At 38.9% G+C, this 23,903-nt stretch overlaps 1 protein-coding gene across 1 annotated transcript; it reads left to right on the top strand.

Annotated features, from left to right (window-relative positions):
• Positions 1-13,795: 13,795 nt before the first annotated feature.
• LOC137976838 (tetratricopeptide repeat protein 28-like) lies at positions 13,796-22,338 on the top strand. The gene is made up of 3 exons (XM_068824175.1): positions 13,796-14,042; positions 14,073-20,971; positions 21,436-22,338. The coding sequence occupies exons 1-3, from the start codon at positions 13,796-13,798 to the stop codon at positions 21,454-21,456; spliced, it is 7,167 nt and encodes a 2,388-aa protein (XP_068680276.1). The 3' UTR covers positions 21,457-22,338.
• The last annotated feature ends 1,565 nt before the right edge of the window (positions 22,339-23,903 follow it).

Here is a 23,903-nt window from a genome sequence, read left to right as displayed (position 1 = left end):
AATGGTCTCCTTCTGCATTTTCAGAGCAATGTTTGACAATTCGGTACAAGAATGGCTTGCTGAGAACTATGTCTCAATCGAGCCACACCGTTTATCTTCTTCTTGGTCGACACTTCGTCAGACGAAATTGGACCGTTTGAAGTCAGTTTTCTCACGTCTAAAGTACCCGAAACAACTCGTAAATTCCACTATCAAAAGCTTTGTTGACCTCAAAAGGTTTCGCGACCAACCGCGACCTTTATCAAACAGCCCAAGAGCCGGATAAACATGGTTCTATTAGTCTTGCCATTTAAAGACCAAAACTCAGCAGAATTTGTAAAAAAACAACTTAAGGATTTGAGCCTGAAAGTAAACAAAAACATCCAGCCTGTATTTACCAGCAGAAAAATTGAACAGGAACTGAAAGTGAAAGATTAGGCAAAAGCCTGCCGATCATAAAGATCAGCAGTGTAGTTGTTATATAAATTTCAATGATGACCTTTGTGATGAAGGTTATGTAGGCTACACACGCGGACATTTACACCAATCCGTGTTGTAAAGGGACATAAGCAACAGTCCTCGGCTATTGCCAGGACACTATAAGAACGCACACGGGTCGATCCCTCGGGGACCTGCTTAAACGCTTTGAGGGTGCTCAAAAAATGTAAAAAAAATTGTGATTGCTTAGTGTATGACAATGTTATTGTTATAAGAACACTTAAGCCTACCTTCAATGTGCAATCGGATTCCATTCGTGCTAAAGTATTCTTATAGCCAAGTTCGCACGTGCTTATATGTTAATTCTTAGCGTCAATCGTTTTTAATACTGTAATTTGAGCATCCTAGAACATTTTTACCGATAATGGAGTGATGTCTACTCCGAAACGTCGGTTTAACTTGTTATCTCTAACTTTTATAGTTTTAAACTGTATATATATACATATATACATATAGCATGGAAAAATAAAGTTCACTAGGAATACACACAGAGTACAGGTTTTAATTGGGATTATTTTGGTGCGAAAAACCTACAAAGTATACTCACCGGCTGTAAAGCGGAATCGAGACAACACCGAGCATTTTCTCAGGTTATAGACAATTTCTTAAATGAGAAATGAGTATCATGGAAAAAGAAAGTTCACTAGGAATACACACAGAGTACAGGTTTTAATTGGGATTATTTTGGCGCGAAAAACCTACAAAGTATACTCACCGGCTGTAAAGCGGAATCGAGACAACACCGAGCATTTTCTCAGTTTATAGACAATTTCTTAAATGAGAAATGAGTATCATGGAAAAATAAAGTTCACTAGGAATACACACAGAATAACAGGTTCTATTGGGATTATTTTGGCGCAAAAATCTACAAAGGATACTCACCGCTGTAAAGCGGAATCGAGACAACACCGAGCATTTTCTCAGTTATAGACAATTTCTTAAATGAGAAATGAGTATCATGGAAAAATACAGTTCACTAGGAATACACACAGAATACAGGTTCTATCGGGATTATGTTGGCAAGAAAAACCTACAAAGTATACTCCCGGCTGTAAAGCGGAATCGAGACAACACCGAGCATTTTCTCAGGTTATAGACAATTTCTTAAATGAGAAATGAGTATCTTTGAAAACCCTTTCCCTTAATCCTCAACCTATGTAGGTGAAAGCGGAATAGTTTCATAAGAATGTCCGCGCAAGATATTTCCATCAGTGAAGTCCCTCATAATGTCATCTCTAAATCTAAAATTGCATTAGTTTCGCATTTTCGCGATTTTCCAATATATTTTGATTTTTTGACCTTGTGAAGTGATTACTTCACTCGTTGTGCTTTTAGGGTATGCTTCCACAATTGCCCCCCCCTCCCCCCCCCCCGGGAACTTCCGCTATTTACATTCCGGACTTTCATTATTTTCTCCCTGAGGCTTATTTACGTTACTTTTTTCCCTCTCTCAAGTAACTATAAGCAATTTTCAATATTTGTATAACATGCGCTTTCCAAAAAAAAAAACAACGAAACATGCGATCTTCTCATGGGAAAAAAAAAAAACAGAAAGGGGGTCGGGGGGAGAACGTTTTGTACCTTTCAGACGGTGTCGGTGTCCCTTGTGTAATTTGAGTTCAAAGTGGTGATACGGATCTTTGCTGTATGGACCTGTTTGATACAAAAAAACAGAATTCGGAAGAGGTTTATTTAACAATTATTCCATGAGCGCACGTTGGATATGAGATGGTAAATAGCCAACGAGGCGCGTGACTCCGAGCTTCTTATAACCAGTCAGCATAGTCCAACAAGCGCGAATGGAATAACTGCTATGTTACATTTTTATTAAATTCTTAACGCTTGGACACTTGGAAATTAAAGCAAACTTTGATTGCAATCATCGATTTCCATTAAAAAAATGAGGTCGTACGGTATATGAGCTGATAACCGAGAATAAGTAAAACAGTCAGAAAGCTAGAAACGTAATATTCGAGGTCGAAAATAAATAATTATGGTTATCCCTCCAACATACTAGGAAAAAAACCCGACTTCTCCTTATAGGATTCGAACCAGTGCTATGTAGCATGTTCTCGTTTTAAAGGAGATATTCACTTTTAGACTGTTATATTACGTTTTTTGGTAAAGGTGAAGTTGATTTGTTATGTACCAATAAAGAACGATTGTAAATGTTTTAAGGACAATTCGTTTTTTTGTTATATTTTATGAACAGAGATTTGCCACAACGGTACAATTGCATAAGAGAGCGAAGTCCCAAGTTAAGTGTGTCCTGCCAGAGGACACCACAGACGGTCGTGAACACCGTGTCCTGTTCTTTGTGACCTGTGTGAAATGACTCTGCTTACCGTGTGAAGCTGTCTTACTTGTAGTAGGAATGGTTATGACTTGTGTCGTGGTTTCTAGGTTCTTATGGTCAGCTGGGTTGGTGCCAGAAAGACTGCGTAATAAAATGATCGATGAGTCAAAATCTATCCATTGATAGACTTAGCATTTCTCTAAATATATCAACCTTAATGAACAAGTTTAACGACCATGTTCGAAGTTAATTAGGCCCAGGTTTTTCTTTTTTTTTTTTTACATAAACTTGAAAACTACAAGGAGCAATCTAATTTGGGGTGTTATGAAGAACGTCAGCACTCGAGGATAAATTTTCATTTTCTCCCCTAAATTAAGTGCCGTTCCGACGAGTGTCATTTTTGAAGGATTCCACCCTTGCCACACAAAAAAGGTTGAAACAGTCACGACGTGATTACAATAACGCGAATTTATATTTTGATATGACGTTCTCGTTGCCGTCGCCGCTGTCGTTGCTTAAGCTTCCTATGAAGTAACTTACGTAAGCCGTAACTTCAGTAAGATATTCATTTTTACGAAGACCTTTGTCTTTGAATCAAGCAACAAAGACAAACTTCTAAATTCGAGGGCCATACTGTGGAATACGGTCTTCTAAACTAGCCAATTATACCCAGCGTACTAAGAGATATCATAATGTTAATGTCTGATTATCGTTTCTAGAGCAGAAAATTTTCTCAATTGACCCCAGAAGCCAACATGTTTTCGATGGGTAGTGTTCGACAGAGATCCCGACTGAAACAACTTACTCTGTATGACGTAAGCCACATGACATGTCGAAGACAAAGAGCATTTTACGATACACAGTTGTATATCACTGACCTGTGGGAACTCAGCAAACCTCAATCGCCTGTCCCCATCCCACCACTCACTATTACATTGTTGACTGTTAGTCCTTACGAGCACTTAGTTAGAGGCCAGGCCCGGGTTGCCCGAAACATGGTTAGCGCTAACCAGCGTTAAATACCATGGAAACCCCTAGGTTTTGATACCTCTTAACAACGGTTAGCGCTAACCAGGCCTCGAGCATCGGCCCCTGGCTGTGATCACATGACTAGCTTCCACGCGTGGGAAGCCAAGCATGTTGTTCAGACTCTGCGCCGTTGTAGGCGATTGTGTGGGTTTTACTTCACCGAGAAGGTCATTTAGTGACGGTTCAGTTGTTTTGGGTGCTTGCGTGGTCGTTACTTGAACTTTAAAGGGAAAGAAAATAATAGATTCAGACACCACGTAACTATTTATATTTTCTAGTTTTATTGGTTGGGAGTGGGATACATAGGGAGCAAGGTTGACTTTGCGGTGAGAGCACTCGTCTCACCAATGGGTTCCATTCCCGGACTTAATATTTGTTGTTTCTCTTCTCTGCTCCGAAATTTAAAGGCTTTCTCCGGGTACTCTGTTTTTCCCCTCTCATGAAAAGACCATGATTTGATTTGATTTCTAGAGGATGGCCAGTCGAAAAACTAATGATAGAACGTTATTTCATCGCCCCCTCCACAGTTAAATAAAGACAATTGTAATGATGATATTACATTATAATTACTTACCCTCATGAAATCCTATTGTTCTCTCTCTACATTAAATCAACGATTGCAGTCTTTTATTAAAAATGCTAAAACAACTGTCTGAGGAAAACGGAGGCGGTCCTTTGTGTTAGCAGGGAAATTATCAGTCAGGGGTAATAAATGTGTACTAAAAGCGCTAAATCAAACAGACTGAAATATTGCAGCCTGCAAGCTTCAATATATTGCAGAGATCCTGTTTAAGCAAGTTTAATGTGTGCACATGTAAAGTAGCACTATCCATGATAATTTAGAACTTTGTCAACAGCACCGTTATGGTCTAACTTTCGTTTATTGCAACTCAATTATTAATTGTTCCGAAGTGCCACTTCAACTAAAATTTTCAAACACTGAGTATCTTTCCAGGATACTCTTGGCCATCTTCCTTTCTCACTTCTGTAACTAAACGACCAATCTCTTCTAAATCTATGCTCTATTTTACAAAGAAAATGAAAATGCCGCTTTTACAGGTAGATAAAAAATTAAACACTGGCAGAAATGACTAAATGTTACAAGCGTTTACTGCAAATTTGCAGTGTTACTCGCCATGCACGTGTTACATGTTATTTCATTGTTATAGTTGTTGTACCCTCAGGAACAATAGGTGGTTTTACCTGACGTCACAGCAGCCATGATGGTGCACAGAACAATAGAGAAAAATCTCTTTTGGGAATTTGATTCTCTTATAATGCAAAACATGAGCCATAATGTGCTATTGTTTTGTGCACCAACATGGCCGTCTCATCACGTGATTGAAAACCATTTATAGGATTTGATGAGTATGACAATTATAACACATACGTGCGACTATAATAATAATAATAATAATAATCATCATCATCATCATCATCATCATAATAATAATAATAATAATGGTTTATTGCAGAGTATCCAACAAAGTGAGGTTCTTCATCTACAAGATCTACACTATAAATCAATTCTAAAAAAGTAGAATATATACAAATTTACAATTGTGTTCACTGCTTAAAGTTCCTTACATGAAAGATGTCTCTTCACACTACGACAAAAGGAATTATACTCATTTATGTTTCTAATGGCTACAGGGAGCTTGTTAAAAGTAGTTGCTGCCAAGTGCTGAACAGTATCTGATTCTCTCGGAATAGAAAGGACAGGCGCAATTGAAGATCTTAAGCTATAAGCACTGACTTGTATAGATTTAATTTAAGATACTCAAGAAACGTATCATCCTATAGCGAGTTATGAGTTAAGTATATTTAGTTCAACGTTCTTATACACTGGAAGGCAGATCAACTTTTTGGAACCTGTCTCTGTTATATCTGTATGTATGTGTTTATGTAAGTGGCGACCAGAGTGGATTCCGGTTGCAAACAAAATAGAGAGTGTGTCTTCAGTGCTAAGTATAACTTTAACAAAAACAAGAACAAAAAGTTACACATGAGAGGGGTAGCTAGGACCAGGAGACTATGAGATAAGAAAGCGAATCCCTGTACCGCCATACCAATTACTTAAAATCTATTTTTAGATTGCGCTCATGTTCCTAAGGTTTATTTTTATCTTTTTTCTCCATGTATGTATGTTAACTTTATTCATTGATTCTTCCTGCCGCAGCTCAGAAGGTAAGCCGTTCCAAAGCACCGCCCCACTATAGCTAAAACTGTCTTCCAAAAAATGGTATTGGAACAGCAAGTTTGTTCACGGAGTCCCTCAGTGAATAATTAGTAACGTCAGATCGATTGATAAATACATCCCTTAAATACTCGGGTGTAAGACCATTTAAAAGTATTTAAAGATAATAGTGGTTTTGTGCTGCGTACCCAACTCTCTCAACTCAAGGATATGGTAAGAAACAGAGGATAAACGATCTTTAGTAATAAGTAGTGATAAGTAGATTTTTATTCAGATTATTCTGATAACAAATTTGGTTTTTGCCTCTGGTCAAAGCGGTCTTCTAATGGCAAATAGGGTGCTTCGTTTTCGAATTTCGTTGCTTCGTTTTCGAGTTTTGAGTGCTTCATTTTCGAGTTGGGATTCGACTTCGTTTTCGACTTAGGGTGCTCAGTTCGATTTCGACCTTTTGGGTGCTTCGTGCTAAGTTTTTCGTTTTTGAGTGCTTTATTTTCTATACTTCCCCTGCCGTAAAGCTGTGAGAGCAGAAAAAAATAAGCGCCCTGGTCTAGTCAGATAATTAAAACTAAGCATGTTTACAGGCAGTAAGGCTTATATCTGAATCGTCGGGTATTCTTAAAGCCAGAGACTTTTTTTCTTTTATCTTTACCGGGCGCAATTTCATTTTCCGTTTATTTGTGATAATGCAGGAGTCAAAACAACGTGATATCACACAGCTGATAATAGAACGATTTCCGCAATATTTAAAACTGCAACTGAACAAATCACTTTCAGCGCCTTCGCCAAGTAAACACGATTCTTCCAAACTGCTGACGGTCTTCTCGTCCTGCTGTAATCTCTGTATTGTTTAAATGCAGTCTTTTAAATTATTTGCAAAAGGTAAGTTGAGTACTCTACAGATTATAAAACGGTTTAGGTCCAATCAATTCTATCCGAACATCGCTTCCTTGAAACAATACAAATATGGTCAGATTGTTAATCGAGATCAGGTTGGCTCAAAACTTGCTCTTCTGTTTTCTAAGTTTATCACAAAAAGTCGTGTCACTATATCTTAGAACTTTATTTAAAGCTTAATTCATGCTAAATCTTTTAGATTAGTTTCACACTATTACAAAGGATGTGTATGTGTATGTTTCTAGAACGTTGAGGCAAAGAAAGTACTTTGTGAGGCACAGATCATTCTAAAAAAAAGAGTATTTCCATTTCGTTATTCGTGTTCCTTTTTTTATTTACCTTTGTTTTTAATCACACTGCAGATTAATTTTCGTTCTTTGGTCGCGCTCGAATTACTATGTTGTGTCTTTCTGATTGACTCAGGAAAAAAGGTAAGTACTTTTTTTTTAAGATCGTCCTAATGATCTGAAATATTTTAATACTTCAAGAGTATTGAAACTAGCGCTGTGTGTTTGACTATAACGGTTCGCCAACGGCTGCGATTAAAATTCAGGACGAATAAGGCTTTACAAATAACCGTAACGCCTGTTTGGATCGAAGAAAAGTTCCAGGCGCACTACAGTTAAAGTGCTACTATGTTCAAAAATCATTCCCTTTTTTCTTCAGATTTTCAGTATGTTTGCCCAACACCTCACTGGCAAAATTTTGAGCTTGGATATTTATCCAAAGGCTGTTACTTTTGGGTGTAAATTTTGGATTTAGGGTCCGCCATTACTCACGTTCAAAACTGAAAGATAGTAATGGCGGATCATTAAATAGGAAAATTCTAGTTAAAATGAACAGGTGTCTTTTTAAAATCAAGGCTTAAAACTTGGGTCTCTTAGTGCTTAGTTAACATAGTTTTGAAATCCAAAGAAAAAGGAGAATTCATTTTTTGGTCATTGTAGCACTTGAAGTATATCTTTTGCATCAGTGGTGAAGTAAATCGTTGATCGGTGTTAGCGTAAGTCCTGCATCGTGGTAAACTTTAGTTTTTATAATTTTCGCTTAGACTTAATTTACTTTTAAGTTTTCGTATTAGGGCAATTTTGCCACACCAGTCAAGCGTTATGGCCCAAAAGCAGGAAGTTCCTAACTTGTCATCCTGTTTGATTCCGGAGTTTTTCCCGTTTGTCTTAGGGCGTCCAATAAGCCATCTAATTGAGGTTTAGACAAACAAACCCGAGTTTTGCAGATCTGTAAAAATGCTTATTCTCGTCACAACTGTTATGCTAGAGTTACATATGGAGTCTAACACGATAACACTATATACAAACGACTTATTCAAAAACTCCATCGATACATGACTCTTTAATTGACAGAGGACTAGAGGATATGTGTTACTCACAACCAAGGCACTCACAAATACCTGACTATAACATTAATACGTTTAGCCCATATGATGCATGCGTCAACAATGTATTTCGAATGTTCAGATATTCAGTTTGTAGAATCGATTTCAGGTGATTTATTTTAGGGGAAGGGGGGTTTGCAGTCTCTAATAGACCTCAATGCCCCCACCCATTCCCCGTCAAAAAGGCTTTGAACATAAAGTAATTATGTTCTTACCCAAACGCAATGCAATTCCTTTCTACGTGTGATGGACTTATGATGTTTCACAGTTTGTAATTTTAAAGCTCCAATAGATGAATATAAATAAATTCTCTAACTTGCTTAATGAACCACTGATCCTTGGCGTGCATTTATAAATTATTGTGAACACCCAGTCAACTATGATCAAATAAATGAATGGGACATTTTATGACGAGTCCTCTCCCTTAAGTTTTTCTTTGCTAAAGTTGTCATTGTGCTTGGTTTTTAGTGATAAGTAACGTTTAGACCTCTCTGATTAACTGAAACGCGTTTTGCCATATAGCAATTGGTAAGTCAAATGCAAAACAAGGTGGCATGAATGCGTAAAGATTCAAGAAGCAACTGATTTTTCAGAAGGAATATTTAAATCTCTTGTTCTTTCCAAAGCGTTAGTTCACTATTGTGCCAGCATTCTAGTTCACTCGGTTTTCACTGGCAACGCGATGCTGAATTTTTCAACTGCCAAACTCGACATGAGTTATTTGATTTTATTTGTTTGATGATCAAGCAAGTAAAGCAGGACTGTTTTGCTCAGTGGATGACTTATTAAAAAAAGGAGGGTGCGATTCGGAGTTATTGGTAAGCTGCAGTCATCCATGATTCAAATACGTAGATATTGGCCTGTTGTAATTGCATCCCGAAAAAGGGAATTTCCCCTCTTTCACTATTCAGTGCTCTGTGGTTCCATTAATACACCCGTTTCTACAGTCAACCTTTCTCATCCATTGAAAGTGGCCGTGACTAAACAGTTCCTGTTTCATATCTCCTGTTCGGATTATCCTTTAGTAAAAGGCTGAATGTGTTAGCGCAAAATGATTGATTTTGCACCCACTCATGGCTTAAATCTTGAAGCTGTTTAAACCAAAGCCAATAGACCCTTTCACAGTATTTGGCGCCATCTTGGTTGGTGGGCAAACACGGCTAAATTTACAGTAAACGAGATGCTTCCGTGAAGCATACACTGGGTTGCCTGTGGTACGTGTTACAGAAAATCAGAAGGCACTGAATTGTGTGGTATTGAAATACAGCATTCCAGTCTCCGAAGAATAACAAATAAAAGAGAAGCGAGAAACATTGGCTTCTGGGCTGACATGTTGATAATTTTTAAGTTCCCTCACAAGCATCTCTGAGCATCTGACTGCTTTGTAATGCTAAAATTTCCTGAAGTTAAGCCCTTTCGGGCGGGGTTAGTGTCAGGATGGGAGACCAAAACAATAAACCCCTCAGAAAACACAAACATCTGACCGAAAATACTATTAACGCTAACAAATGCGAACTTCTCAAGGTACAGATTTTGTTAGCTTGCTTTATGCAAAACAAATATTGATGCAAAAGCAAATAACTATAGATACACAGTTTTTAGAAAAAGCAGAAGGAAGTTTCCGGAACGGTCGATCGAGAATAAAATATTTACGACATGAAAACAACATTAATTTTGAACCATGAATATACAATATAAAAAGTTACGATCAGCGACAAACATTTTGGGAAATTTTTGCTACGTTCAAATAAATCGCAAAATCGAAAGTGACATGCCGGAATTCAGCGGGCGCCGTGATTAAGTTACCGCGGCATGTTTACTCGCCAAACAGTGAAGTATCTGTGTCAAATGATGGCAAGATACCGGGTTTTTGTAAGTTTCTTTTTCTGTCAAGTGTTATAAAGTTTGACAATGAAATGAGCGAAGTCAAAACAAAGATCACAATCGCCCACCAGGTAATTCTATCATTTTGGAAATAGCAGCTACTTCATTATTCATCTGCGTCACAATTTTTCACTGATTTTGGGGCTCATTTTGTTGAAACTCAAGCACGCTTTCAACAGGCCTGTGAACCCTTCCTGCTTACAGAGCAATACTAAAAAACTTCTCCCATATCACATTTCAACCTTAAGCTCGAAAATTCAATACACAACCTCAGGCTGCTATTATAATTCACAGAGGCAGAAAATACCACAGAATACTTTTCCAGCGAAAAATTTATTGAAACAAACAACATATTTGTTCTTAGAGGCGAAAACCTCTTCCTATTTCATTGCGTGCGTGAAGACAAGAAACTCAATCGTGTCAAATTACCATGTACTTCAGGTAAATACAGCTCACTTTGATTTCTGCTCGACGGGCGATAGATTGTTGTCGAAGTCCATTACTCGTCGCTTTTACGATTCCAGGTATTTGTTTTCACCGCCTGCCTAGTTTATCCAACTGACTTTCCATTATTGAGCTCCATAAGGGTATATTTTGTTTAAAGATCCACTAAAACGCCATTCGCGTTACATGACTTTCGACGCCATTGCAGGCTAAGTTTAATGATTCTACTGTGTCCACAAGAGAAGTCTACGCATTTCCACTACCCTCTCTATCCTACGAAAATACGAGCAGAAGGCTCTATGCACAAAGACACCACTTAGCAGGGGAGTGACAGGCAAAACTTTTACCGACACGGGAAAAAAAAATAATAATGTACCCATTTTTTGACTGGGATTGCCATACGGCAACCCAGTAATGAATGGGATTTTGGCCGAATTTGAACCGCTGTAGCGCCGCTAAAAAGAGTCGGATTTCCACAGTGATAGTGCCTTTTAAAAGACATTTATACTGAGATTATTTTCATAAAATATGAAGAACAGATTCAGGCTACAACGACCATAAAGGAGCTTTTAAGCTTTCAACATCATCGCGGCAAATTGCCGCGAAACTAGAAGCAATATGAGGGAGATTTATTATTCGAATTTACGGACGTCTTACCCTCCTTAATAGCCTTATTTTCTGTTGAATGAATGATATCAATAAAACTATTGAAAGTAGTGGCAAAAGTTGGAAATCTGTCTCTTTTGAGCGGCGCTACAGCGGTTGAAAGTAGGCAAAAATCCCATACATTTACTGTAAATTTAGCCGTGCACGTGTTTGCCCACCAGCCAAGATGGCGGTCAAAAACCGTGGAAGAGTCTATTCCGTTATTGATAGAAACTAAAGCGGAAGTCAGTTTATGTTGCTTAAATTAATCTTCGTTTCCCTCAAATAACCTAATTGCAAATTCGTCCATGTTAGATTTTACAGGAAGTTAAAACTTCCAATCAAGTCTTTAAAATGCTTGGTGCTTATAGAAACATCTTACCACCTCTTAAAATGAGGCTTCAGAAATAAGAAAAAAAAAACAACAATGTGGATGGTGTCGAAAGGCACAGTTCGGCTGTAACCCGGCTTCAGGCACCCATGCGTGTTTTAACCCTTTTACTTGGATACGGTAATACTGCAGGTCATCCCTTACACGATCTTGAAAGCCAAGGTTGGCTCAACCTCGACAATTCGACCACCTCTCATGGTCTAAACCTATAGATAAAATTAGTACGAGGATATTTACAACTACAGGCGCCCTTAAACGTATGGGACCATTCATCTCAGAACAAGGCACTGCCCTCCAAATCTATCAAGCGTTCATCTTACCCCACCTTTGATTATTGTAGCTCCGTTTGGGGCAATTGCAACTGAACTTTAAGTGATAAACTCCAAAACCTTCAAAATATAGCTGCCAGGGCGATTGCCAGGACCAATTGCGACACAAAGTGCCAGTTTCCTTTTAAATATGGTTAATTGGAATAATCTAATATTACACGCCGGAAAAAGACTAAAGCCATATTGATGTTTAAAATGATCAATGGTCTCTCCCCAGCGTACCTCCAGAATTTATTTTATACCCGCATTACACAGTATAACTTTAGAGACTCTGAGGCTAAACTCGAGTTGTCTATGTCACGCACAAATATTGGAAGCGTGCTTTTTGTTATAGCGGGGCACTGTTACGGATACGTTTGCTCGTCGGCTTACGGAAATTAGATTCCCTAGGATATTTCAAAGGGGAAATTGACCAACTTTATAGCAGCTGTCGGTCGGGCTCCCACATGACATTCTTGTAAAACAGTCTAGTTGTAATGAAACTTCTCACTGTAATATATACTGAAGATGTTTCCGTGTATAAATAATATAATATGTATGTGTATAGGAAATCTTATGAACGCGAATGTATTTCGTGACTTATGGGCACGAGTGAAAGTTGAAAGTTCCCCTGGCGAGTGCAACTTGAGGACTTTCCGATCAAGAGTGACCATCAAACACAAAATGCAGGAGCACGTTCATACACATTTTTGTTTATCGCATACTCAACAAAATCTTTCCATCGCTTTGTTGCCATAGCAACTTCCGGGTTGCACTCTGAAACCTCTTTTGCCCTTTAACCTATTTATGCATTCGTCATTAATTAAAGGGAACCTCCACTAAAGCAACAAAATAACTTTAAACTACAGATTATAATGTTTACAATTGGAATTGCTCAATCTTTTTTCAATGAAAACGTTTGTATTGGAGAAAAATAATTTCCAAAAACGCTTATTTTGGTTTTCAAATTTCCCGGGCGCCGCCATCTTGAATAATTGTGACGTAACTTGGTTGCCCTATTGTTCCAGAACAATCGCTCTTTGTAACAGAACAATAGGGCAACCAAGCTACGTCACAATTATTCAAGATGGCGGCGCCCGGGAAATTTGAAAGCCAAAATAAGCGTTTTTGGAAATTATTTTTCTCGAATACAAACGTTTTCATTGGAAAAAGATTGAGCAATTCCAATTGTAAACATTATAATCTGTAGTTTAAAGTTATTTTGTTGTTTTAGTGGAGGTTCCCTTTAACAAAAAAGAAACCCAATATTCTGTTGAGTAAATAATGAGTATGTACTCGGGGGATCACCTTTTTGGGTCGCTGGGTTTCTGGCAATCGGCATTATGTGCTTAGTTACCTGGCCTTTAAATGAAAGTGAGGTTGGAGTTGACCTTGTCATGATACAGACCTCACTGCTTTTCTTATGTTAATGATGTTCTCTTGCTAATAAGTTGGAATTTAAATAAGAAAAGCAGTGAGGTTTCTATCAAAACAAGGTCAACTTTATGGGAAGAATAAGGGAGGATAAATTGGCAAGGGTGAAAATTTACGGGGTTAAAAATCCTCATGCAAAAATTCTACAGTAGTTTGAAAACTCAAAAAAATAGGACTGAGTGGTAAGATACGTAATGAACAGCAATGGATAATTTTCAGTACCGTCGATTTCAACGTTTCAACTTGGTAACAGAGAATACATGATATTGAATAACCTTTTATTACTATAAAGAGCAGATTAATCATTAAGCGTCTTTACTTTTCTTTCCTTCCAGCTTCATCCTTGATTTGATATTGGATCATCTTATCGAAAAAGCTTTCTTTGTCACTTAGTTATTGAAGAATGGTAGATGGGAAGATAGAAACTGTAGAGCAGCAATTGCTAGAGCTTGCCATTGCAATAAGAGTAGAAGACAGATATCGTGAAGGAAGGGCTCATTTTCATCTCGGCACTGCTTACCTCAACCTACCTGATTATCAACAGGCCATAAAAAATTATGCACAAGCATTACATATTTTCATAGAAATAGGCTGCAAGTCTGAGGAGGGATCAACCTATGGAAACCTGGGAAATGCCTCTCTTAGTCTAGGTAATTTTAAACAAGCCATTGAGTACTAAGAAAAACATCTTAGTATTGCTAAAGACGTAGGGGATAAGGCTGGGGAGGGATCAGCCTATGGAAATCTGGGAAATGCCTCTCTTAGTCTAGGTAATTTTAAACAAGCCATTGAGTACTACGAAAAACATCTTAGTATTGCAAAAGAAGTAGGGGATAGGGCTGGGGAGGGATCAGCCTATGGAAATCTAGGAAATGCCTATGGCAATCTAGGAAATTTTAAACAAGCCATTGAGTACTACGAAAAACATCTTAGTATTGCTAAAGAAGTAGGGGATAAGGCTGGGGAGGGATCAGCCTATGGAAATCTGGGAAATGCCTATCTTAGTCTAGGTAATTTTAAACAAGCCGTTGAGTACTACGAAAAACATCTTAGTATTGCTAAAGACGTAGGGGATAGGGCTGGGGAGGGATCAGCCTATGGAAATCTGGGAAATGCCTATCTTAGTCTAGGTAATTTTAAACAAGCCAATGAGTACTACGAAAAACATCTTAGTATTGCTAAAGACGTAGGGAATAGGGCTGGGGAGGGATCAGCCTATGGAAATCTGGAAAATGCCTATCTTAGTCTAGGTAATTTTAAACAAGCCATTGAGTACTACGAAAAACATCTTAGTATTGCTAAAGAAGTAGGGGATAGGGCTGGGGAGGGATCAGCCTATGGAAATCTGGGAAATGCCTATCTTAGGCTAGGCAATTTTAAACAAGCCATTGAGTACTACGAAAAACATCTTAGTATTGCTAAAAAAGTGGGGGATAGGGCTGGGGAGGGATTAGTCTATGGAAATATGGGAAATACCTATCTTAGGCTAGGTAATTTTAAACAAGCCATTGAGTACTGCGAAAAACGTCTTAGTATTGCTAAAGAAGTAGGAGATAGGGCTGGGGAGGGATTAGTCTATGGAAATATGGGAAATGCCTATCTTAGGCTAGGTAATTTTAAACAAGCCATTGAGTACTGCAAAATACGTCTTAGTATTGCTAAAGAAAAAGGAGATAGGGCTGGGGAAGGATCAGCCTATGGAAATCTGGGAAATGCCTATCTTAGTCTAGGTAATTTTAAACAAGCCATTGAGTACTACGAAAAACATCTTAGTATTGCTAAAGACGTAGGGGATAAGGCTGGGGAGGGATCAGCCTATGGAAATCTGGGAAATGCCTCTCTTAGTCTAGGTAATTTTAAACAAGCCATTGAGTACTACGAAAAACATCTTAGTATTGCAAAAGAAGTAGGGGATAGGGCTGGGGAGGGATCAGCCTATGGAAATCTAGGAAATGCCTATGGCAATCTAGGAAATTTTAAACAAGCCATTGAGTACTACGAAAAACATCTTAGTATTGCTAAAGAAGTAGGGGATAAGGCTGGGGAGGGATCAGCCTATGGAAATCTGGGAAATGCCTATCTTAGTCTAGGTAATTTTAAACAAGCCGTTGAGTACTACGAAAAACATCTTAGTATTGCTAAAGACGTAGGGGATAAGGCTGGGGAGGGATCAGCCTATGGAAATCTGAGAAATGCCTATCTTAGTCTAGGTAATTTTAAACAAGCCATTGAGTACTACGAAAAACATCTTAGTATTGCTAAAGACGTAGGGAATAGGGCTGGGGAGGGATCAGCCTATGGAAATCTGGGAAATGCCTATCTTAGTCTAGGTAATTTTAAACAAGCCATTGAGTACTACGAAAAACATCTTAGTATTGCTAAAGAAGTAGGGGATAGGGCTGGGGAGGGATCAGCCTATGGAAATCTGGGAAATGCCTATCTTAGGCTAGGCAATTTTAAACAAGCCATTGAGTACTACGAAAAACATCTTAGTATTGCTAAAAAAGTGGGGGATAGGGCTGGGGAGGGATTAGTCTATGGAAATATGGGAAATGCCTATCTTAGGCTAGGTAATTTTAAACAAGCCATTGAGTACTGCGAAAAACGTCTTAGTATTGCTAAAGAAGTAGGAGATAGGGCTGGGGAGGGATTAGTCTATGGAAATATGGGAAATGCCTATCTTAGGCTAGGTAATTTTAAACAAGCCATTGAGTACTACGAAAAACATCTTAGTATTGCTAAAGACGTAGGGGATAAGGCTGGGGAGGGATCAGCCTATGGAAATCTGGGAAATGCCTCTCTTAGTCTAGGTAATTTTAAACAAGCCATTGAGTACTACGAAAAACATCTTAGTATTGCTAAAGAAGTAGGGGATAAGGCTGGGGAGGGATCAGCCTATGGAAATCTGGGAAATGCCTATCTTAGTCTAGGTAATTTTAAACAAGCCGTTGAGTACTACGAAAAACATCTTAGTATTGCTAAAGACGTAGGGGATAAGGCTGGGGAGGGATCAGCCTATGGAAATCTGAGAAATGCCTATCTTAGTCTAGGTAATTTTAAACAAGCCATTGAGTACTACGAAAAACATCTTAGTATTGCTAAAGACGTAGGGAATAGGGCTGGGGAGGGATCAGCCTATGGAAATCTGGGAAATGCCTATCTTAGTCTAGGTAATTTTAAACAAGCCATTGAGTACTACGAAAAACATCTTAGTATTGCTAAAGAAGTAGGGGATAGGGCTGGGGAGGGATCAGCCTATGGAAATCTGGGAAATGCCTATCTTAGGCTAGGCAATTTTAAACAAGCCATTGAGTACTACGAAAAACATCTTAGTATTGCTAAAAAAGTGGGGGATAGGGCTGGGGAGGGATTAGTCTATGGAAATATGGGAAATGCCTATCTTAGGCTAGGTAATTTTAAACAAGCCATTGAGTACTGCGAAAAACGTCTTAGTATTGCTAAAGAAGTAGGAGATAGGGCTGGGGAGGGATTAGTCTATGGAAATATGGGAAATGCCTATCTTAGGCTAGGTAATTTTAAACAAGCCATTGAGTACTGCGAAAAACGTCTTAGTATTGCTAAAGAAGTAGGAGATAGGGCTGGGGAGGGATTAGTCTATGGAAATATGGGAAATGCCTATCTTAGGCTAGGTAATTTTAAACAAGCCATTGAGTACTACGAAAAACATCTTAGTATTGCTAAAGACGTAGGGGATAAGGCTGGGGAGGGATCAGCCTATGGAAATCTGGGAAATGCCTCTCTTAGTCTAGGTAATTTTAAACAAGCCATTGAGTACTACGAAAAACATCTTAGTATTGCAAAAGAAGTAGGGGATAGGGCTGGGGAGGGATCAGCCTATGGAAATCTAGGAAATGCCTATGGCAATCTAGGAAATTTTAAACAAGCCATTGAGTACTACGAAAAACATCTTAGTATTGCTAAAGAAGTAGGGGATAAGGCTGGGGAGGGATCAGCCTATGGAAATCTGGGAAATGCCTATCTTAGTCTAGGTAATTTTAAACAAGCCGTTGAGTACTACGAAAAACATCTTAGTATTGCTAAAGACGTAGGGGATAAGGCTGGGGAGGGATCAGCCTATGGAAATCTGGGAAATGCCTATCTTAGTCTAGGTAATTTTAAACAAGCCATTGAGTACTACGAAAAACATCTTAGTATTGCTAAAGACGTAGGGAATAGGGCTGGGGAGGGATCAGCCTATGGAAATCTGGGAAATGCCTATCTTAGTCTAGGTAATTTTAAACAAGCCATTGAGTACTACGAAAAACATCTTAGTATTGCTAAAGAAGTAGGGGATAGGGCTGGGGAGGGATCAGCCTATGGAAATCTGGGAAATGCCTATCTTAGGCTAGGCAATTTTAAACAAGCCATTGAGTACTACGAAAAACATCTTAGTATTGCTAAAAAAGTGGGGGATAGGGCTGGGGAGGGATTAGTCTATGGAAATATGGGAAATGCCTATCTTAGGCTAGGTAATTTTAAACAAGCCATTGAGTACTGCGAAAAACGTCTTAGTATTGCTAAAGAAGTAGGAGATAGGGCTGGGGAGGGATTAGTCTATGGAAATATAGGAAATGCCTATCTTAGGCTAGGTAATTTTAAACAAGCCATTGAGTACTGCGAAAAACGTCTTAGTATTGCTAAAGAAGTAGGAGATAGGGCTGGGGAGGGATCAGCCTATGGAAATCTGGGAAATGCCTATCTTAGTCTAGGTAATTTTAAACAAGCCATGGAGTACTACGAAAAACATCTTAGTATTGCTAAAGACGTAGGGGATAAGGCTGGGGAGGGATCAGCCTATGGAAATCTGGGAAATGCCTCTCTTAGTCTAGGTAATTTTAAACAAGCCATTGAGTACTACGAAAAACATCTTAGTATTGCAAAAGAAGTAGGGGATAGGGCTGGGGAGGGATCAGCCTATGGAAATCTAGGAAATGCCTATGGCAATCTAGGAAATTTTAAACAAGCCATTGAGTACTACGAGAAACATCTTAGTATTGCTAAAGAAGTAGGGGATAAGGCTGGGGAGGGATCAGCCTATGGAAATCTGGGAAATGCCTATCTTAGTCTAGGTAATTTTAAACAAGCCGTTGAGTACTACGAAAAACATCTTAGTATTGCTAAAGACGTAGGGGATAGGGCTGGGGAGGGATCAGCCTATGGAAATTTGGGAAATGCCTATCTTAGTCTAGGTACTTTTAAACAAGCCATTGAGTACTACGAAAAACATCTTAGTATTGCTAAAGACGTAGGGAATAGGGCTGGGGAGGGATCAGCCTATGGAAATCTGGGAAATGCCTATCTTAGTCTAGGTAATTTTAAACAAGCCATTGAGTACTACGAAAAACATCTTAGTATTGCTAAAGAAGTAGGGGATAGGGCTGGGGAGGGATCAGCCTATGGAAATCTGGGAAATGCCTATCTTAGGCTAGGTAATTTTAAACAAGCCATTGAGTACTACAAAAAACATCTTAGTATTGCTAAAGAAGTAGGGGATAGGGCTGGGGAGGGATCAGCCTATGGAAATCTGGGAAATGCTTATCTTAGTCTAGGTAATTTTAAACAAGCCATTGAGTACTACGAAAAACATCTTAGTATTGCTAAAGAAGTAGGGGATAGGGCTGGGGAGGGATCAGCCTATGGAAATCTGGGAAATGCCTATCTTAGGCTAGGCAATTTTAAACAAGCCATTGAGTACTACGAAAAACATCTTAGTATTGCTAAAAAAGTGGGGGATAGGGCTGGGGAGGGATTAGTCTATGGAAATATGGGAAATGCCTATCTTAGGCTAGGTAATTTTAAACAAGCCATTGAGTACTGCGAAAAACGTCTTAGTATTGCTAAAGAAGTAGGCGATAGGGCTGGGGAGGGATTAGTCTATGGAAATATGGGAAATGCCTATCTTAGGCTAGGTAATTTTAAACAAGCCATTGAGTACTGCGAAAAACGTCTTAGTATTGCTAAAGAAGTAGGAGATAGGGCTGGGGAGGGATCAGCCTATGGAAATCTGGGAAATGCCTATGGCAATCTAGGTTGTTTTAAGGAAGCCTTGGAGTACCATGAACACAGTTCTAATATTTTCAAGGAAATCGGAAACTGTCTAGGAGAGGGAATGGCGTGGTATTTGCAAGGTCATGATCATGAATGCTTGGGTTCCTTAAGTAATGCACTCAGTTGCTATTGCTTAAGTATAAAACATTTTGATAAAACAAGGCGTAGTCTGAAGTCAGAAGATGAATGGAAAATAAGTTTCCGTGATTCTTATCGCGTGTCATACACTGCTCTGTGGAGGACACTTTTGAAGAATGGAGAGATTGAAGAAGCTTTGTATGCAGCTGAGAAAGGTCGTGCTCAGGCTTTGATAGATATTTTGAAAGATCAATACGGCACTGACTTTCCGTCATTTTCTGCACTTGCTCCCAATCAAACTCTTACAGCAGCATTAGAGCTTTTACCTTCACAAGCCGTTTTTGTGGCACTTGACCATTACAAGATCACGTTTTGGGTGCTGGGAAAAGACAGCAAGCTAAGCTTTCGGCAAAACGAAATCGCGTATGGAAGTGCTGATTTGTTGATGGAAAGTAGTTTCAAAGGGATCGGCGTAAGGGATGGTGTCAGATGCGAGAATCGTTCTTTGGATCCACTACGCAGTGACCTGTCTTACAGCAAAAGATTTATCACTGAGAAAACAGTTCTACCATCCTCATCCTCAGTTAACTCTTTACAACCGTTGTATGATGTCTTACTCGGGCCAATTGCAGACTTGCTCCAAAAATATGAGTTAATCGTTGTTCCCGATGGACCATTTTGCTTGGCTCCATATTCTGCATTAAGTGAATCTATCAGGATCCGCACCGTTCCTTCGTTGACCGCTTTTAACGTGATCGTTGGTGCACCTGAAGACTTCCACAGTAAGACTGGTGCACTGCTTGTAGGTGATCCGTGGTTGAAAGAAGTTACTAACAAGAAAGGGGAATCCATTTTGGAACAGCTTCCGTGCGCAAAACAAGAAGTAGAGATGATTGGACAACTTCTGCAGACAACACCGCTGACTGGAAAAAGTGCCACGAAATCTGAGGTGCTGAAAAGTATGAAATCAGTTGCATTAGTTCACATTGCAGCACATGGATGCCAAAAAACGGGAGAAATTGCTTTAGCCCCAAATACCGAACGGAAATCGCCAATTCCCAAAGAGGAAGACTACATTTTGAAAATGTCGGATGTTCAGAGAATTTCTCTTCGAGCAAGACTAGTTGTGCTGAGCTGTTGTCACAGTGGCCGGGGAGAAGTGAAGTCTGAGGGAGTGGTGGGAATTGCAAGAGCTTTCCTGTGTGCTGGAGCTCGGTCTGTTTTGGTGTCACTCTGGGCAATTGATGACAAGGTAACGTTGCTGTTCATGAGGAGCTTCTACCAGCACCTGGTAGATGGAAAAAGCGCAAGTGCAGCTCTTCAACAAACAATGAAATCTTTCCGAGAGTCAAAGCAGTATTGCGCTATAAAGCACTGGGCGCCATTTGTGCTGGTTGGCGATGATGTCACGCTGGAATTTCCAAAAAAAATGGTAAGTGAAGTTCGAGTTTAACTGAGAAAACAAAAATACTTTCAAACTGGAAAACTGACGAAAGGAATCAAATAGGCCAAAGATGGCATGATAACGAGATGCTATCCTCGTAGTATAAACAATTCAAACTTTCCTCTAACATGCTTTAGTCACAAATGTAATTTCCACACGCCTATCACGCATGCACAGTAGCGAAAAGGATACATTTCAGATTGGTGGACAAACTGTTTTCATTCAGCCTTTTCTGACGTTTTGTTAACTGGCGTAGATGGCTCATTTTATCACCTCGTGATGTCTCTTTTGGTGTTTATGTTCTCCTATATATAGATCTCTAAACTTCATTTTTTGTAAGGAATTCGAAGACAGCTTTGTCCTGCACGTAGCCATTCGCATCGGCGCATTGTACATGTATGCTCGAAAGAACCAGCTACATTTAGGGCTGTTTTATTTTTTTCTTTTTCCAGAATCGATGTGGAAGATGCTAGAAGACTACCTGGCAGGGCCTGACACTTCAAGGATTGCCGAACTTGTAAAAAAAAAAAAAAAAACATTTAGAACGGGTTAACAATCATCGTTATGCCAGTAGAAAAAGCTCCAAAGGTTTATTAGAAGTTTACTGCGTTAACTAAACCAACAGACTGAAATTATTGTAAGTGAAATTATGACAGTAAGCTTAGGTCTATAGTAAAATGCTAGTTTTACCCGTTATTTTGATACTTCGTTTCTTATATAACTTCAAAAGGCAGTATTGCTTCAGTGGCGATCAAAATAATAGTGCTATATTTCAGTTGCTAAAAATCATGTTTTATTTAGTTCTTTGAAACTGTTTTTGTTGTGTGAGTGTAAGCCAGTTTCGAAAGAAAACTTCTGCTGATGACCTTTATCATCAGGCTTTTACCGTGATAAGAAAAAGAGAAACATTTGCAGCATTCAAAGATCACAAAATAGAAGGGAAGCAAAGGATGAAAGTTTTTTCCTATTATTCTGCATAACAAATGAATGAAATCATCAGTAATAAGGAAGACGTTTTTCTTTTCTTAATAAATTTCCAAGTTCTTTATAGGGCTTACTCTCTCGAGTTATCGATAGTGTTTTTAAGCAAAGTGAAAGAATGTGTTTGCATTCGAAAGTAGTTCAATTCCTGGAATAATTGTTGGGGAACTAACAAATCCGCTGCAAATTTAGAAAAAAAATATCTGGAGCAGATTCATAGCCACCTTCACAACTGGAAAATTTTAAGGTGGCCGTGATTCCGCTTCAGAGAATCTTTTATACCTCTGCAGAGAGATTTATCCTAGCCTGCTAACCACTTTACAGCAATAAAAAATGGGGATCTTCAAGTTCGTGTCTGAGATATAAGCTTTTGAAGACAAAATATAGGGCAATTTTTTAGAAGGCTTTTTCGTTGCTATGATAATCTTTTACGTCACATTAATGAGTGCACCTGGTTAAGACATGATTGGTGTTTTATTTGGTACCATAACATTTTATGTTGGGTGGAAGAATTGGGGTAGATTCAATCCTTCCAAATGGTACAGATGGTTGAAAGTGTTGGTTCGAGCCTCAAGGGAACGAAAGGCTACAGGCAGCCTACACTATGGCCTTTAATTTAGACCATTTCCGTCGCAGGGGTCACACTGATGGTATTTGGATATCCGGGTCATGCAACGCAAACCGAATGTTTAACATACGTTTTAAACTGAAACCCTAATTTAATATAAGGCTCTGTAACATTTTGCGATCTTTCATGCAACTTCTCTTGCAACGCCATAGCGAAACAAGTTGCAAGTTGCAAGTTGCACACTTTACCATGGCCAAAAACAAGGTGAGACAAATTGCAGAACCCTTCGGGGAAAGTAGAATCCATTGCTACTTTGCGCATTGGTTTACGCAAATTAACAACGAAGGTTTCAAGCAATGCGTGCTGTGAATTCTGCCCTGCAACTTCTGTCTCAACGAATTGCGTCATCAGCCAGTGGAATGTTCCTTTAATCTCATGAGATCATCGAAAGCGAGACAAATTGCAAGAAACGTTGCCCAGTGTAACACCTGTCAAGCGAATAGCTTTGCAGTGTGAGAACTCTTGTCGAAACAAAATTGAGAGACAAGTTGCTCAAAAAATTGCGAGTGTAACAGCACCTTTCTGGGTGAGGTAAGTAGGGAAACCATCTAACGTTGGATAAGACAATTCACTGTCCATTTGCTCATCATATAACTTTATTAGAAATCATAAATATGCTCCGTTTTAAAAAAAATGTATAAAAATGTGCCTTCCAAACGCACATACAAAATAAGTTCGCGAAGGTAGAGATCTGTAGGTTGATGTTTATTTTTTGAAGAATGTTACTAAAAAGGTTCGAAAGCGAAAACACTCGGAAAAGCGATATTAAAACACCAGGCATTAAGCACCCTGAAAAGAAAACAGTGTTAAAGTCGGTGATTAGATGTAATAACTGTGTATAATTATCTACAGTTTGTAGGTATGGGCACCGATTTTAAAAAGGTTTCCTTTCAAGGGTGTTTCCTTTTCGATAGCTTTGGTGTGGATAGTGTCGAAAAAAGACGACATAGCTCTGGTTTCAAAAGGTTTGCATATGTTTCTCAATTGCTACTCCGTCCATGAAAACAGTGATTTCTTTTCGTCGTGGTGTAAACATAAAAACAAACAATATTATGTTGAGCCAAAGTCTGGAAAAGTTAAGTAGTCAAAATGAAGTATACTACAACAATAAAGGATTTGTTTGGGATGCCAATATGACCGTCATTTTATTTTTTGCTTTACTTTTTTCTTGTTTGCGGGTGGGGGTGGTGAGGAGGATAACCCCTTCAAAAGTACTTGTTGCAGATTGCAAGGGTGAGTTTTATCTACAACTATGCTTTTAAGCGGCCCCGGAATTACAAAATTTACAAACGTGTACGCCTACTTCACATT

Source organism: Montipora foliosa, chromosome 11 (assembly GCF_036669935.1).
Source record: "Montipora foliosa isolate CH-2021 chromosome 11, ASM3666993v2, whole genome shotgun sequence".
Taxonomy (NCBI): Eukaryota; Metazoa; Cnidaria; class Anthozoa; order Scleractinia; family Acroporidae; genus Montipora; species Montipora foliosa.
Note: the sequence above shows the minus strand (reverse complement) of the source record. Positions and strands in the feature narration are given on the sequence as shown.

Bases quoted from the DNA above. Each gene is read 5' to 3' on its own strand.
- LOC137976838 (XM_068824175.1), top strand. From the start codon at position 13,796: ATGGTAGATGGGAAGATAGAAACTGTAGAGCAGCAATTGCTAGAGCTT. The intron at 14,043-14,072 runs GTAATTTTAAAC...TTGAGTACTAAG, and splicing joins AAATGCCTCTCTTAGTCTAG to AAAAACATCTTAGTATTGCT. The intron at 20,972-21,435 runs GTAAGTGAAGTT...TTCTTTTTCCAG, and splicing joins TGGAATTTCCAAAAAAAATG to AATCGATGTGGAAGATGCTA.